This window comes from Miniopterus natalensis, chromosome 2 (genome assembly GCF_054644295.1).
Source record: "Miniopterus natalensis isolate mMinNat1 chromosome 2, mMinNat1.hap1, whole genome shotgun sequence".
Taxonomy (NCBI): domain Eukaryota; kingdom Metazoa; phylum Chordata; class Mammalia; order Chiroptera; family Miniopteridae; genus Miniopterus; species Miniopterus natalensis.
The window spans coordinates 77,656,593-77,671,700 of record NC_142082.1 but is presented as its reverse complement, the minus strand read 5'-3'; the positions used below and the strand labels follow the sequence as shown (position 1 = coordinate 77,671,700).

The 15,108-nt window shown below is 38.3% G+C and overlaps 1 protein-coding gene across 1 annotated transcript in view; it reads right to left on the bottom strand.

Moving 5' to 3' along the window:
* Positions 1–1,439: 1,439 nt before the first annotated feature.
* Positions 1,440–15,108, bottom strand: part of FAM124A (family with sequence similarity 124 member A) — a 70,669-nt gene continuing 57,000 nt past the window's right edge. Inside the window, exon 4 of the mRNA XM_016213834.2 lies at positions 1,440–3,358. Coding sequence (XP_016069320.2) covers positions 2,552–3,358 — 807 coding nt within the window. The 3' untranslated portion in view covers positions 1,440–2,551. The remainder of the gene's footprint in view (positions 3,359–15,108) is intronic.

The window sequence follows — 15,108 nt, the reverse complement described above, 5'->3', positions numbered from 1 at the left end:
GTATGCCAGAGTCTATCACACCAATAATAATCCAAGAGTCAGATCCACCAGTGTGTAAGGAGCCCCCTGGATGAGGAAAGGCTAGTGTATCACCAGAAATGGAAACTAGGGCTCTGTCAGTAGTGTCCCCGTGTCTCCTTCTCCACACAGTAACTGCCAATTCCAACCATGGCACTGGGGGGGAGGGCGGGGAGGGCCTGAATGTGGTCTGTGGTGGGCTTCCCTTTCCTTCTCTCTGTGTTATGGGGGCACCTTGCATTTTCTGCTTTTGAATGGTGCTGCTGACATCCTTTGGGGTCATTTTGGTTGAATGGACTGTGTTGACAGTGGGTCACTGAAGGGTGGGGCCAAAGAGCATCAGGGTTGGGCTCTAAGGCAATTCTAGGGATGCATGTGAGTCCACTAAACTAAGGGTACTAATTAAGGATGAAGACAAGAGGAGCCATCACTTGGCAGTTGGTCCATTCACTTATGTCTCATTGATTTTTGCTACTCCTAAGCTGGCCACCCGTTCCTTGGAGGCTGAGTCAGCACCTCTAAGTTATTTTTCTCCTCCTTCCTAATGTTAGCCTGTTGCTCTTTATCACCAGCTACTGGGCAGGAGGTGGACAGCTAGTGGCTTTCTAGGAATCATCTCTGCAGAAAGAAGCTCCTCACTGCTCTGTCCCCTGTGGTTCTGCAGTCATCGGCATGACTGGAGGAGCCCACTTTCTTGGCCTCATGCACCATAGCAGCAGAGGGCTGCAGACCTAGATTACTGTTGTTGACTGTGGCTGGGGTCAAAATCAACCTCAATCTAGCACAAGGACTGGCAAACTACAACTCCAGCCAAATCTGGCCCTCTACCACCTGTTCTTGTAAATAAAGTTTTATTGGAACCCAACCACTCCCACTCATTTACATATTGTCTATGGCTGCTTTCATGTTATAATGCCAGAATTGAGTAGTTAGGATAGAGACCATTTGGCTAGCAAAGCTTAAGATATTATCTAGCCCTTTCCAGAAAAAAGTTTGTTCATTCCTGGTCCTGAATTATAGGAGACCATATTTTTATTTACTTAAACTGGAACAGAATATTGTATATCAGAGTCCTGGAATACCCAGGATGTTGGGGGAAGATCTAAGGCTTTCATTGACAGGGATGGCAAAGATCGAGGCTCCAGAGCAAGTCTGATGATTGGTAGCAGCTGCCTGGAGGGCTGGGTGGAGAAGGGTGCCAAGGCTGTGTCTGGACGGTATGGGCACTTCCAGAGATGTGAAAATGGGCTGTAATACAGGCAAGGAGCACCAGATTGGGAAACGAGCAAGGCAAATACATGCTCTTCTTCCCCAAAGGTAAACAGCAACCAGGGACAGCTCAGCATTATCCCTGATGCTTGCACTTGGCATTCCTGAGGTGGGAACTGTAAATGTACCCCTACTGGAGTGGGAGAGAGGTGAGATTTAAATACCATTCACACTATGACTGAAGCAGGTAACAGGCAGGAAGGGCCAAGGTAGGGTGAAAGCTCCAGCTTCGATTAAGGCGCCTGTGCACTCATGCAAGGCAACAGTGTTTGTTTAGGGGAGCATTTAGTGTAAAGCTTCCCAGTGTGCAACGGAGATGCTAGTTAAAACGTTACAAATTACTTAAAAATGAAAAAGACAAGCTGACAATGCATATTTGCTGGAGAAAGCAGTATAAAATGTGGCTCCTGTCATTTATATATATACACAGCCCTCAGATCATGGTTTTTAAAATTGAAGAATCCTAAGACTACCTACCCACTATGTCTAAATCCTATTATTCTGTAACTCCAGTGAATGATTCTTCCTCAGTGATCCAAATAAATACAGGTGGGAGTAGTCCTCTGTATCCCTCACTTGTTACAGTGAATGTGTTGTTGAAAGGTGAATACAAATCTAGTTTTTGGAGCTGAAATAATATTTTAAATGCACCAAGAGTCTGCTACTCATGCTAAATCCTTATAAAGCATATTAGCCACTTTAGTGTAAATCCAGATTTTCAGATGTTGCTAGGCATCAAAGTGTGGTATGACTGTAGCCTGATTTATTAACATATCAAGCTGACTTTTTCCACTATATGTAGTACTTGGACTTTCTTGGGGTCACTGTTCCCTGGTAATATAAATCTGCGAAAACCAGGATTGTACATTATGTTATTGAGCACTAATTTCTCATACAAGTCACATAGTATCTTTCCCGCAGTCAACATTTTGGCTTTAAATGTTCTTCCTTTACAGCATGAAAAGTGGCCAAATCAGCTCTGGCTGACTAAGCTTCCTTTTTCATTTCAAATAATTGTATGAAGCATTTAAATTTTGTAAACATACTAAACCATATCTCAAATGGAATTGAGTATTCAAAAAATATATTTTATGACTTGTTTGTTGAGAATTTATTTGCATAAAAATGCCAGTATTTTCCCACCTAGTCCCTAGAATGGGTGGCATGGCAAATGTGCCAAAGAACCTGTGAAACAGATAATTAGGTTTCAGACAGACCTAAGGAGGCTGAACCTGTGTGTCTAAAAAAACAGAGAAAAGGGTGTTCAGATATAGAATTCCTCTGTGTCACTGTCCCCGGGTCCAGCCAATGCTGGGGGTGGTGCGGTATCTCTGCCAGTCTGCTCTGTGTTGGGAGCATCACCAGAGGGCTTGAAGGATGACTCTGTGAGGGAGGCGGCACTAGAAGCTGGGGGAGCAGCAACTGCTGTCACCAAGGAATTGGAAGGCCCTTTGGTGAAGAGGGGGAAGGAAGCCCAGGAGGTCCCCATGGTTGCCCCGCTCCCAGTGGGTAGCTGTCCTTCTCTAGAACCTTTGTGCTTGGAGCAGTGGCTGCCACATCTTTCAGAGGGGAAAGGTGTTTCCAAGGTGCTAAAGAATCTACTGGGTGCAGAATACGCGGAGACCACAGACAGGTCAGAGGAGGACAGCCGCAGGCCTGTGTCCACATCTGTCTCCTGGGACCCCTCTAAGTCGTCAATGGAGAGGAGGTGGCCATGTCTCCACTCTGATGCCCAGTGCTCTGGGGCACCTGTGTTTGGAAAACACTGTGGTACAGCTGAGGAGGCTGGGGAAGGGTCTTCTGTGGGTAAGCAAAACAAGGACTTGCTTCTCTGGAAAGACCAGGGAAGGCTGGGGGCGCTGCTGACTCGTCTGGCAAATTCCTGCTGATGCCCAGCAGGCAGGGCCGTCTGGCTGGGCCCCAGGTGTGGACTGTCCAGCAGGTGCTGCTGGCCGCTGCCAGGTGTACAGCTCGGTGTGGTACAGCTCGGGGAAGGCGTAGAATGAGGTTTCTGCTCCGAGGAGTGCTCAGCTCTGCTGGGTTTAGGAAACTTCCTGCGCACCCTTTGTGCCTGTAGGGGGAAGAGGGCATATCCCACTAGTCACCTGAGAAGGAGATTTATTGTTAAATACATCATGACACACACTTTCTTATAATTGGAAACTTCCAGCAATGTTGTGGCAATCAATTTCATTCTCCAAACTCTAAAGCAGAGACAGAGGTAGCAGGGCTTGGGGTAATACCAATCAGGACCTAGAAGGAGATACAGCTCTTTGTCACAATAGTGAATGACACTTCATGTACACATGCAAGGGGCTCACAGATTAGCCACAAGAATGAAGGCCTGGCTGAGATGAGATACGACTTACCATTAAATGCAAAAAGAAGGCTTGAAGGTTATTTCCCTCCCACCACAGCACCACTGTTTGGGCATGTGACTGCTGAAAGGATGGAAGCAATCAAGATGGGATAAACACCAACAACCTCAGATTACATGGACATGGGACTTGACTCCAGCAGCATGTGACCACCAGGACATACCCTAAGGCTGGACATGTCAGGGTAGCAAATATTCAATGAGTGAGGGGCTATCAGGAGATTAGCATTTATTTACTTGCTGTTAGGAACCACTGACTACATATTTTGCCTTTCAGAGACTACACAGGAAACACAGCTGTGTTTCCCATAGGGTGTGGATGCCCATAGGGTGTAGACAAGCAGTTGCACCCTTAATGCCTCACCCCTGTCCAATTCTCCCACTCTCCCTGCAGCTCAGCAGGAACCTGCTTCTGTTGCATGAAACTGAGGACCTCCATTCCACCTGGATCTCTCTCTCAGGTACTTCCTCTGGTCTGGCTCAAAGCCCAAGCCCATAGGGCAACCTTACAGTGCAGTTTCAATTAAATAATAGATTTGGGGATAGTGGGTCTGGTTCTATTTAGTATAGGATCTGATTTATGAAACCCTGATATAAGAAAAGGGTGTGACTGTGGTTTACTATAAGGAATATTCCCTGGAACCCAGCAGGCTGACATATTAGCCCTTCCCTAGACCACAAACACCCCTGCCTCCCTCTTCAGCAGGAACCTGGTTTTCCCACAGTCACTTGGAAAATTTTGTTCAATGTAATATACACTAATTGAGTACCTATTACAGGTAAAGGAGAGGAGACTACAATGAGGAGGACTCGGTCTTTGACCACATGAAACTTATATTTCATTGAAAGGAGAGAAAACAAAAAAAGTTACTCAGACAAGAGAATGTGATCACAGGCACAATAATAGGGCTAAGAGGGAGAGACCACACCCACTCAGTGAGGGCAGAGGAGACTTCAATGGAAGTGGCCCTACAGGTGGGTCTTCGATATAGGCAACTATCCTCCTAGCAATGGCATGGTTGGAGAGAGAGGCCAACACAGAGGCTGAGTGGTGAGCAAGGGACTTGCAGGGGGCAGCAAACAGTTTGGCTTGATTAGAGAGTCCAGGGGCATGAAAAGCAGGGATGAAAGGTCAAGTTGGGAATGGAGTCTAAGCGCTTAAGAAATCCACATACTTCTTATCCTTCTGCTGGGGTCATATTCAGTCTTTTTTTTTTTTTTAATGTTACTACTTATTTATTTATTTATTTATTTTTCATTTCAGAGAGAGGAAGAGAGAGGGAGAAAGAGATAGAAACACTGATGAGAGAGAAAAATTGATCGGCTGCCTCTTGCACACCCTTCAGGGGGATCGAGCTCGCAACCTGGGCATGTGCCCTGACCCGGAATTGAACTGTGACCTCCAGGTTCATGGGTTGACTCTCAACCACTGAGCCACACCAGCTGGGCATATTCAGTCTTAATTATATCTCTTCTATTTGACCATTCCTTTCATTGATTTCTAAGATCTTTATGTGCTTAAGTCCAGATATCTCTTAATTCTATAAACAGACTGACTCATTCTTTCAACCAACATTAACTATGGGTCTGGTATGCAGAGCTTCTCAACTTGTGTGTTTAAGCTTTGAATGGGTTATTAAAGGTGTGCAGTAATAGACCCATGGACTTCTCGTGCAACTTCAAGCATAGGCAGTTTGCAGCTGGGGAAGTAGAGGTCTTAGCCAAAGCATCTTTTTCAAGGACCTGGGTGTCAACAGGCACATTCCCTGGCACATGGATACAATCCTAGTGAAGGTGACTCTGCCCCTGTCCCAACAGTCTGGTAGGGTATCACAGGTCATTCATGGTGTCTCATGGGTAGTTCACACCTGGGGAGTTCTCTCTTACCTTCATGCCTCCTTTCTGAGAAAGGTCATTTCCTCTTTATTTGTCCTTGACAGAAAACAATCAGTGTGGTATTGTCTGCTGTGTAAAGAGCCAGCAATGGGCCTTCTAATCCAGGGACTAATAAAAATAAGGCGCAGTTTCCAGGAAATTGGACAATGGGGTCACATGAGAAATTAGATTTCTGTTTTAAAGAAAAACATCACATTTTGCTCTTCTTTTCACTGTCTTCTGGGTAGTTTTCATATACCTATAAAGAATACTACCCACAGGCAAAGTTACAATGTCTTTAAAAACATTTCTAAAAATTTTAATTTAAAATTGTAATTAAAATATATCAGACATATAACATTTTATTAGTTTTAGGGATACAACATAATTTGATATTTGTAAGTATTGTGAAATGATCACTGCAATAAGTCTACTTAACCCCTCACTATACATAGTTAAAATATTTTCTTATGTGAATTTTTAATCTACTTAGCAACTTTTAATATAATTATAGTCACCATAACGTACATTACATACCCAGGGCTTATTTATTTTATAATGGGAAGTTTGTACTTTTTGACCACCTTCACCCCTACCACTGGCAACCACCAATCCATTCTCTGTATGAATTAGGTTTTTTTTTTAAATTCCACATATAAGTGAACTCATGTGGTATTTGTCCTATTTCACTTAGCATAATGCCCTCAAGGTCCATCCATGTTGTCATAAATGGCATTTTCTTTATCCATTTATCCTTCAATGAACTCTTAGGTTGCTTTCATGTCTTGGCTACTATAAATAAAGCTGAAGTGAACATGAAAGTTGCAAATATCTTTTTGAGTTATTGTTTTCATTTCCTTTGGATAAATACCCAGGAGTAGAATTGTTGCATAATATGGTAGTTTCTATTTTTAATTTTTAAGAAATCTCCATACTGTTTTCCATAGTGACTGCACCAATTTACATTCCCACCAACATCCTTGATAACACTTATTATTTCCTGTTTTATGATAGCCATTCTAACAGGTGTGAGGTGGTATCACATTGTGGTATAGATTTGCTATCCCTGATGATTAGTGATTGAGCATGATTTCATGTACCTGCTGATCACCTGAATGTCTTCTAGGGAAAAATATCTATTCATACTCTTTGCCCATTTTTTAATCAGATTTTTTTTGCTACCGAGTTACATGAATTCTTTATATATTTTGTATATTAACCCCTTATCAGGTATATGATTTGCAAATATTTTCTCCTATTTGGTAGGTGACCTTTTCACTGTTGATAGTTTCCTTTGTTGTGCAGAAATTTTAGTTGTATGTAGCCCTACTTGTTTTTCTTTTGTTGCTTGTGCTTTTGGTGTCAAATCCAAAAAATCATCATCAAAGACTGATCTCAAGGAAAACCACCTGTGTTTTCTTCTAGGAGTTTTATGGTTTCAGGTCTTATAGTCAAGTCTTTAATTCGTTTTGAGTTAATTTATGTATGTGGTGTAAGATAGTGGTCCAGTTTCATTCTTTTATATGTGGCTGTTCAATTTTCCCAAAACCTTTATTGAAGAGACTGTCTTTTCCCCATTGTACAGTGTTGGCTGCTTTGTTGTAAATTAATTGACCACATATACATGGGTTTATTTCTGGTCTTTCTATTCTGTTTAATTGATCAATGTGCCTATTTTTATGCAAATACCATACTGTTTTGATTACTATAGCTTTGTACTATAGTTTGAAATCAGGAGGCATGATGCTTCCAACTTTGTTCTTTCTCAAGACTGCTTTGGCTATTTGGGGTCTTTTATTGTTCCATATGAGTTTTAGAATTACTTATTCTATTTCTCTGAAAAATATCATTGGCATTTTGATAGGCATTGCACTGAATTTGTAGATTTCTTTGGGTTGTGTGGACATTTTTACAGTATTGATTCTCCCAATCCATGAGAATGGAATACCTTTCCATTCATTTGTGTCTTCTTCAATTATTTCAGTGTACGTATATGTCTTTCAATTGATTAAATTTATTCCTAGGTATTTTTTTATTCTTTTGATGCAATTGTAAGTGGGGCTATTCTCTTAATTTTTCTTTCTGATAGTTTGTTTAGAGTATAAAAACACATTTTTATATATTGATTTTGTATCCTGCAACTTTACACTATTTTTATTTATTTATTATTTATTTGTTTGTTTTCACATTTATTTATTTTTTTTTAAATATATCTTTATTGATTTCAGAGAGAGGAAAGGAGAGGGAGGGAGAGAGATAGAAACATCAATGATGAGAGAGTCACTGATCGAGCCTGCAGCTCGTGCCCTGACCGGGAATTGAAGCCCGATCGCCTGGATCCTAGGTCAACACCCAACCACTGAGCCACACCCGGCTGGGCTCAATTTGTTTATTGCAACAATTTTTGTGTGTGGAGACTTTAGGGTTTTCATTATTTATCATGTTATCTGCAAATAGTGGTGTTATACTTTCAAATTGGATGCCTTTTATTTTTCTTGACTAATGCTCTGGCTAGGATTTGTAATACTATGTTGAGTAAAAGTGGTAAGAGTTGGAATCATTGTCTTTTTTCTGATCTTAGAGGAAGAGCTTTCAGTTTTTGACCATTAAGCATGATGTTAGCTGTGGACTTGTCATATATGGGCTTTATTTTGTGTTACCATATATTCCCTCTATATCCAGGATGTGAGAGTTGTTGTTTTTTAAAATTATAAACACTTGTTGAATCTTGTCAAATGCTTTTTTGCATCTATTGAGATGACCATATGATTTTGATCCTTAATTTTGATGGTGATGTGTATAACATTGACTGACTTATGAACGCTGAGCCATCGGTACATCCTGGGAATAAAGATCACTTAATCATAATATATGATCCTTTTCATGTATTGTTAAATTCTTATTGCTGTTATTTTGTTGAGGATTTTTGCATCTAGTTCATTAGGGATATTGACTTGAAATTTTCTTTTCTTGTGGTGTCCTTGTCTGGTTTTTGGTATCAGGGTAATGCTGGCTGGTAAAATGAGCATGGAAGCGTTCCCTCCTCTTCTGTTTTTTGGTAGAGTTTGAGAAAGACTGGCATCAATTCTTCCTTAAATGTTTGGTAGAATTCTTCCTTAAATGTTTGGTGGAGTCATCTGGTCCTGGACTTTTGCTTGTTGGGAGGTTTTTGATTACTAATTCAGTCTCCTTACTAGTAAATGGTTTATTCAGATTTTCTATTTCTTCATGATTCAGTCTTGGCAGGTTGTATGTTTCTAAGAATTTATCAATTTCTTCTAGGTTGTCCAATTTGTTGGCATTGTCTCTTATGATCCTTTGTATTTTTGTGGTAACCATTTTAACATCTCCTCTTTCATTTCTGGTTTTATTTATTTGAGTCCTCTCTTTTTCTTGGTGAGTCTACCTAAAGCTTTGTCAATTTTTTTTTTTTATATTTCAAAGAATCTGCTCTTTTAGTTTCATTGATTTTATATTAAAAATTGTCTTTTTTTGTCTCCATTTCATTTATTTCTGCTCTAATCTTTGTTATCTCTTTGTACTAAATTTTGGTTCATTTGTACTTCTTTTCTAGTTTGTTCAGGTGTGAAGTTAAGGGTTAGATTGTTTGAGATCTTCCTTGTTTCCTGAGGTAGGCACTTATTGCTATGACCTTCCCTCTTAGAACTCGTTTTGCTGTATCCCATAAATTTCATTATGTTATATTTACATTTTCATTTGTCTCAAAGTATTTTTTAAACTTTTCTTTGGATTTCTTCTTTAATTGGTTATTCAGTAGTATGTTGTTTAATTTCCACATACTTGTGGGTTTTTTAGTTTTCTTCTTGTAAATGATTTTTGGTTTCCTACCATTGTAGTTGGAAAGGATGCTTGCTCTGATTCCAGTCTTCTTAAATTTATTAAGACCTGTTTTGTGGCCTAACATATGATCAATCCTGGAGAATATTCATGTGCACTTGAAATAAATGTATATTCTGTTGCTTTTGGATGGAAGGTTTTGCATATATCTGTTAAGTCCTCAGGTCTAACATGTCAATTAAGACCAATGTTTCCCTATTGAATTTTTGTTTGGTGAAAATAGGGTACTGAAGTCCTATCATAATACTGTATTGTGTAGTTCTCTCTTTAGGTCTGTTAATATTTGCTTTACATATTTAGGTACATAAATGAATGTACCTATGTTCATTTTATGTTAGATGAATAACAGTTTTAAAATATTATATGCTCTTCTGGATTGACTCCTTTATCATTATAAAATGATCTTATTTGTCTGTTATTACAGTCTTGTTTTAGTCAATTTGTCTGCTATAAGTATAGCTACCTCAGCTTTCTTTTGGTTTGTATTTCCATGAAATAACTTTTTCAATCCCTTTACTTTCAGTCTCTATGTGTCCTTATATCTGAAGTATCCTGTAGGCAGCATATATGTGCATCTTTTTTTTCTTCATTCAGCCACTTTGTATCTTTAAATTAGAAAATTTATTCCATTTACATTTAAAGTAATTATTGATAGGTATGTACTTATTGCCATTTTGTTCATTGTTTTCTGGCTCTTTTGTAATTCCTTTGCTCCTTTCTTTTTTTGCTTTCTTCCTTTGTGACTTGATGATATCCTAAAGTGGTGTTGACCCCAAGAATTAATCTGCCTGTTAAGGAGGATTCCTGGTGGCTAATTTGGCTCAAATTTATAAAGAGTTTAGTAGTCATTGCTAAACAGGGGACTTCAAACTCTCTGCACTTCAGGGAAAAACTGCACTGTGCTGCCTGTCTTCCTGTACTGTATTCCTGACATTTTAGCTGACCCTTATAAAGAAACTACTAGGCTCTAAAATCAGTTACTGGGTTGAAGACTGCCCCAGCCAGTTGGGACTCTACTGCTATATCCTCATTTGAATCTTCACTGACCAATTAGGACACTGCTCTTTGGAGAGTGCTTTTGTGAGGATCTGGAGTCCTATGTGCATGGGAGTAGACCAATCAGGGATGGGGGGCAGGCACTCTTCTCTATACAAGCCAGCTTCCCCTCTGTCTTGGTGGAACATACTTTCAAGTTCCATAGAAGACTGCATTTCCCCAGCTGGAGCTACAACACCACCTGAGCTGTAACACTGCAGCTGGAACTGTCTCTCTGGACGGGAGTGGAGCTGTAACACAAGGACCACCTTGTCCAGGCTGCCTTGTTTGAGCTGCCTCGCTATATCATAATTGACCTGTATCACTATTGAACTGTCTCACAGCCATGCTGTTCCACAGCAAAATGTATCACAACTGAACTGTTCTAAAGCTGACTTGTTCTACAGCCATGCTGTTTCATAAGTGAGCTGTTTGCATTGAATGAAGTCTGTCTCCCCCTTCACCACACCCCAAATTGGGGACTCCTGTTGGTGTTGAATTGATGAAGATGACCTTTGGTTGACTGTGGCATGCTTAGTTTCCTTTCTATTTCTCTTCGTGTATATGCTACAGGTTTTTGCTTTGGGGGATCATGAGGTTTATAAAAATGACATATTTTTAACAGTCTATTTTAAGTTGTTAACAGTTTAAGTGTGAACACATTATAAAGCTCTACATTTTTACACTCCCCCCAGTTTTTTGTTTCTGATGTCACAATTTACATATTTTTATGTTGTGTATTAATAAATTATTATAGCTATAATTATTTTTACTATTTTTGTCTTTTAATTTCCATACTAACTTTATAAGTGGTTAACCCGTCACCTTTACAACATTAGGTTATTCTAAATTTTGCTATATATTTACCTTTACCAGTGAGATTTCTACTTTCATGTATAAGTTCTGCATTTTCCCCTGAATATTTATTTTCAGTATGATTTGTGAAATACCCTGCCACTGAATGTAAAACACAGGGAAAAACTGAACTATTATTTATATTAACAAAGAATCATCAGAAGTTGATTAAATATCATTAATTTAACAATTTTCAAAAGAGAAATATTCCTTGCTATAGTTCAATGAATAAACCTTAGAAATAGCTGACAAATAATTAGCAAAAACTTAAGCAAGAATCTGTTTTGAAATTAGAATGAAAAAGAATGAGAAGAGACTATCTGAGCAGTGGAACATACCCAATATCCTTATTTAGGGAGCCTCAGAAGGAGAAAAGAGAGAGAGAAAGGGACAGAAATCTAAGTTAATAAAATAATGGCTGAAAACTTCCCAAATCTGGGGAGAGGTATGGCCATCTAAGTATAGGAAGATCAAAAATCCCCAAGCAGGTTCAGCCCAAAGAGATTTTCACTAAGACACATCATAATCAATCTCTCAAAAATAAAAAAAAGAGAATCTTGAGAGCAGCAAGGAAGAAAAGAATCATCACATACAAAGGAATCCTGATAAACCTTTTAGCAGATTGCTCAGCAGAAACCTTGCAGGCCAGGAGAGTGGGATTATATATTCAAAGTGCTCAAAGAAAAAAACCTCATCCAAAAATATTTTACCCAGCAAAGTTGTCATTCAAAAACAAAGGAGAGGTATTAACTCAGAAACAAAAGCTAAGGAAATTTATCTCCACTATATCTGCCCTATGAAAAATGCTAAAGGGAGTTCTTTAAGCTGAAACAAAATGTTGCTAATTAAAAACATGAAAATCTAGCCTGTCTGGGTGTGGCTCAGCAGTTGAGCATCGACCTAGGATCTAGGAGATCGGGGTTCAATTCCTGGTCAGGGTACATGCCTAGGTTGTGGGCTCGATCAATGACTCTCTCATCATTGATGTTTCTATCTCTCTCTCTCCCTCTCCTTTCCTCTCTCTGAAATCAATAAAGATATATTAAAAAAACACACACACAAAAAATCCACATGAAAATCTATAAAAAGGTAAAGGTAAATATATAGTCAAATTCAAAATACTCTAATACTGCAATGGTGGTGTGTAAATCACTTTGAAATCTAGCACATCAGTCAAGAGACAAGAATGTGGGAAATAACTAGGTATAATATTATGTTAATGGACATAATACAAGAAGATGTAACTTTGAATATCAACACAAACTGTGGGGACAGGCAAGTAAATGGGTAGAACTTTCTTATGCATTTGGTTATAACTATAAGATGTATTATAATAGACTGTTGGTAACCACAGAGAAAAAACCCTATAACAGATTCACAAATGATAAAGAGAAAAAAAAATCAAAGCAAACAACTACAAAACAGTCATTAGCTACAAAGAAAAATAGCAAAAAAGAAAAAGTGAAAGAACTACAAAATAATCAGAAAGCAGTTAACAAAATGGTGATAGTAAGTCCTCAGCTATTAATAACTACTTTAAATGTAAATGGGCTAAATTCTCCAATTAAAAGACACAGACTGGCTGAATGGATAAAAAATGACCCATCTACATGTCACCTACAAGAGACTAACTTAATCATTAGGAACACTCACAGGCTGAATGTGAATGAATGGTAAAAGATATGTACAGCAGAGCCCGGCCCGGTGTGGCTCAGTGGTTGAGCATCGACCTAGAATCCAGGCGACAGGGGTTTGATTCCTGGTCAGGGCACATGCCTGGGTTGCGGGCTCGATCCCCAGTCGGGGGCTTGCAGGAGGCAGCCGATCAATGACTCTCTCATCATTGATGTTTCTATCTTTCTATCCATCTCCTTTCCTCTCTGAAATCAATAAACATATATTAAAAAAAAAAAAAAAGATATGTACAGCAAATGGAAAGCAAATGGAAAACAAAGAGAGCATGGGTAGTTATACTTATATCAGACAACATAGATGTTAAGTCAAAAACTGTAACACAAGACAAAGAGGATCATTATGTAATAATAAAGAGGTCAATTAATCAGGAGAATATAATTATAAACATACAAGTACCCAACAGTGGAGCACCTAAAATATTAAACAGTTATTAACAGATCTGAAGGAAATAGGCAGCAAAGCAATAGTAGTAGGGGACTTCAGTAATGCTTTTAACAATGTATAGATCATCCAGAAAGAAAATCAGTAAGGAAATAGACTACAGTGACACTTTAGACTAAGTAAACTTAACAGACCTATGCTGAACATTCCATCCAATAGCAACAGAATACACGTTATTCTCAAATGCACACAAAACATTATCCAGGATAGACTACATGATAGGTCGCAAAACATGTCTTAGCAAACTTAAAAACTGAAATCATACTAAGTACCTTTTCCAACCATAATAGTATAAAAGTTGAAATCAATAGCAGGAGGAAAGCTGGAAAATTCACAGATATGTGAAGATTAAATAATATACTCATGAAAAATTAATGGGTCAAAACAGAAGTCAAAATGGATATGAAGAAATGAAAATGGAAGCACAATGTATAAAAATCTGTGGGATATAGTAAAAGCAGTTCTAAAAGAAGAGTTTATAATGATAAACATCTCAAATAAACCACCTCAATTTATACTTCAATGAACCAGAAAAAAAAATGAAGCTCAAATTTAGCAGGAGGAAGAAAACAACAAAGATTGGAGCAGAAATAAATGAAGTAGAGACCAGAAAAAGAAACAAGCAAAAATCAATAAAACTAAGAGCTGGTTCTTTGAAAAGTTAAACAATATTGACAAACCCTTAGCTAGGTTCACTGAGCGAGAACTCAAATAAATAAAATCAGGAATGAAAAATTACAACTGATAGCACAGAAATACAAGAGACTGTAATGAACAATTATATGCCAACAAACTGGATAACATAAACGAAATGTACATTTTTAAAAAACATAACCTACCAAGACCAAATCGTGAAGAAATGAAGAAATAAAAAATCAAAACAGACCACTAATGAGTAGGGAGGTTAAATCATTAATCAACCCCCTGACACCCACCCCCCAAAAAGCCTAGGACCAGATCATTTTATTGTTGAATTCTACCAAACATTTAAAAAAGAATTAACTCCAATCCTTTTCAAACTCTTCTCCAAAACTGATGAGGAGGGAATACTCCCAAGCACATTTTATGAGGCCAGTACTGCCCTGATACCAAAACCATTTAAAGACACTACTGGAAGAAAAATTACAGACCAATATCACTGATGAATATAGATGCCCAAATTCTCAATAAAATATTAGCAAACTAAATTCAACAGTGCATTAAAAGGATGATTCACCTTAATCATGTAAGATTTATCACTGGGTGAAAGAATGGTTCAGCATACACACATCAATAAATATAATACACCCCCATTAACAGAATGAAAGAAAAAAACTCACATGATTATTTCAATAGATTTAGAAAAAGCATTTGACAAAATACATTTTTTTCATGGTAAATTCCTCAAAAACTGGGTATACAAGTAAGGTACTTCAGCATAATACAGGCCATATATGACAAGCCCACAACTAACACGATATTCAATGGTAAAAAGTTAAATCCTTTCTCTAAAATCAGGAACAAGACAAGGTTCCCATTCCTCTCACAATTTCTATTCAACATAGTACTTGGAAGTACTAGTCAAGAAAATTAGGCAAGAAAAAGAAAAAAAAAGACATCCACAGCAGTAAGAAAGAAGTAAAATTATCTGTTTGCCAAAGATACTGTATATTTTTATATAAAGTATATATTTTTTATATATAGAA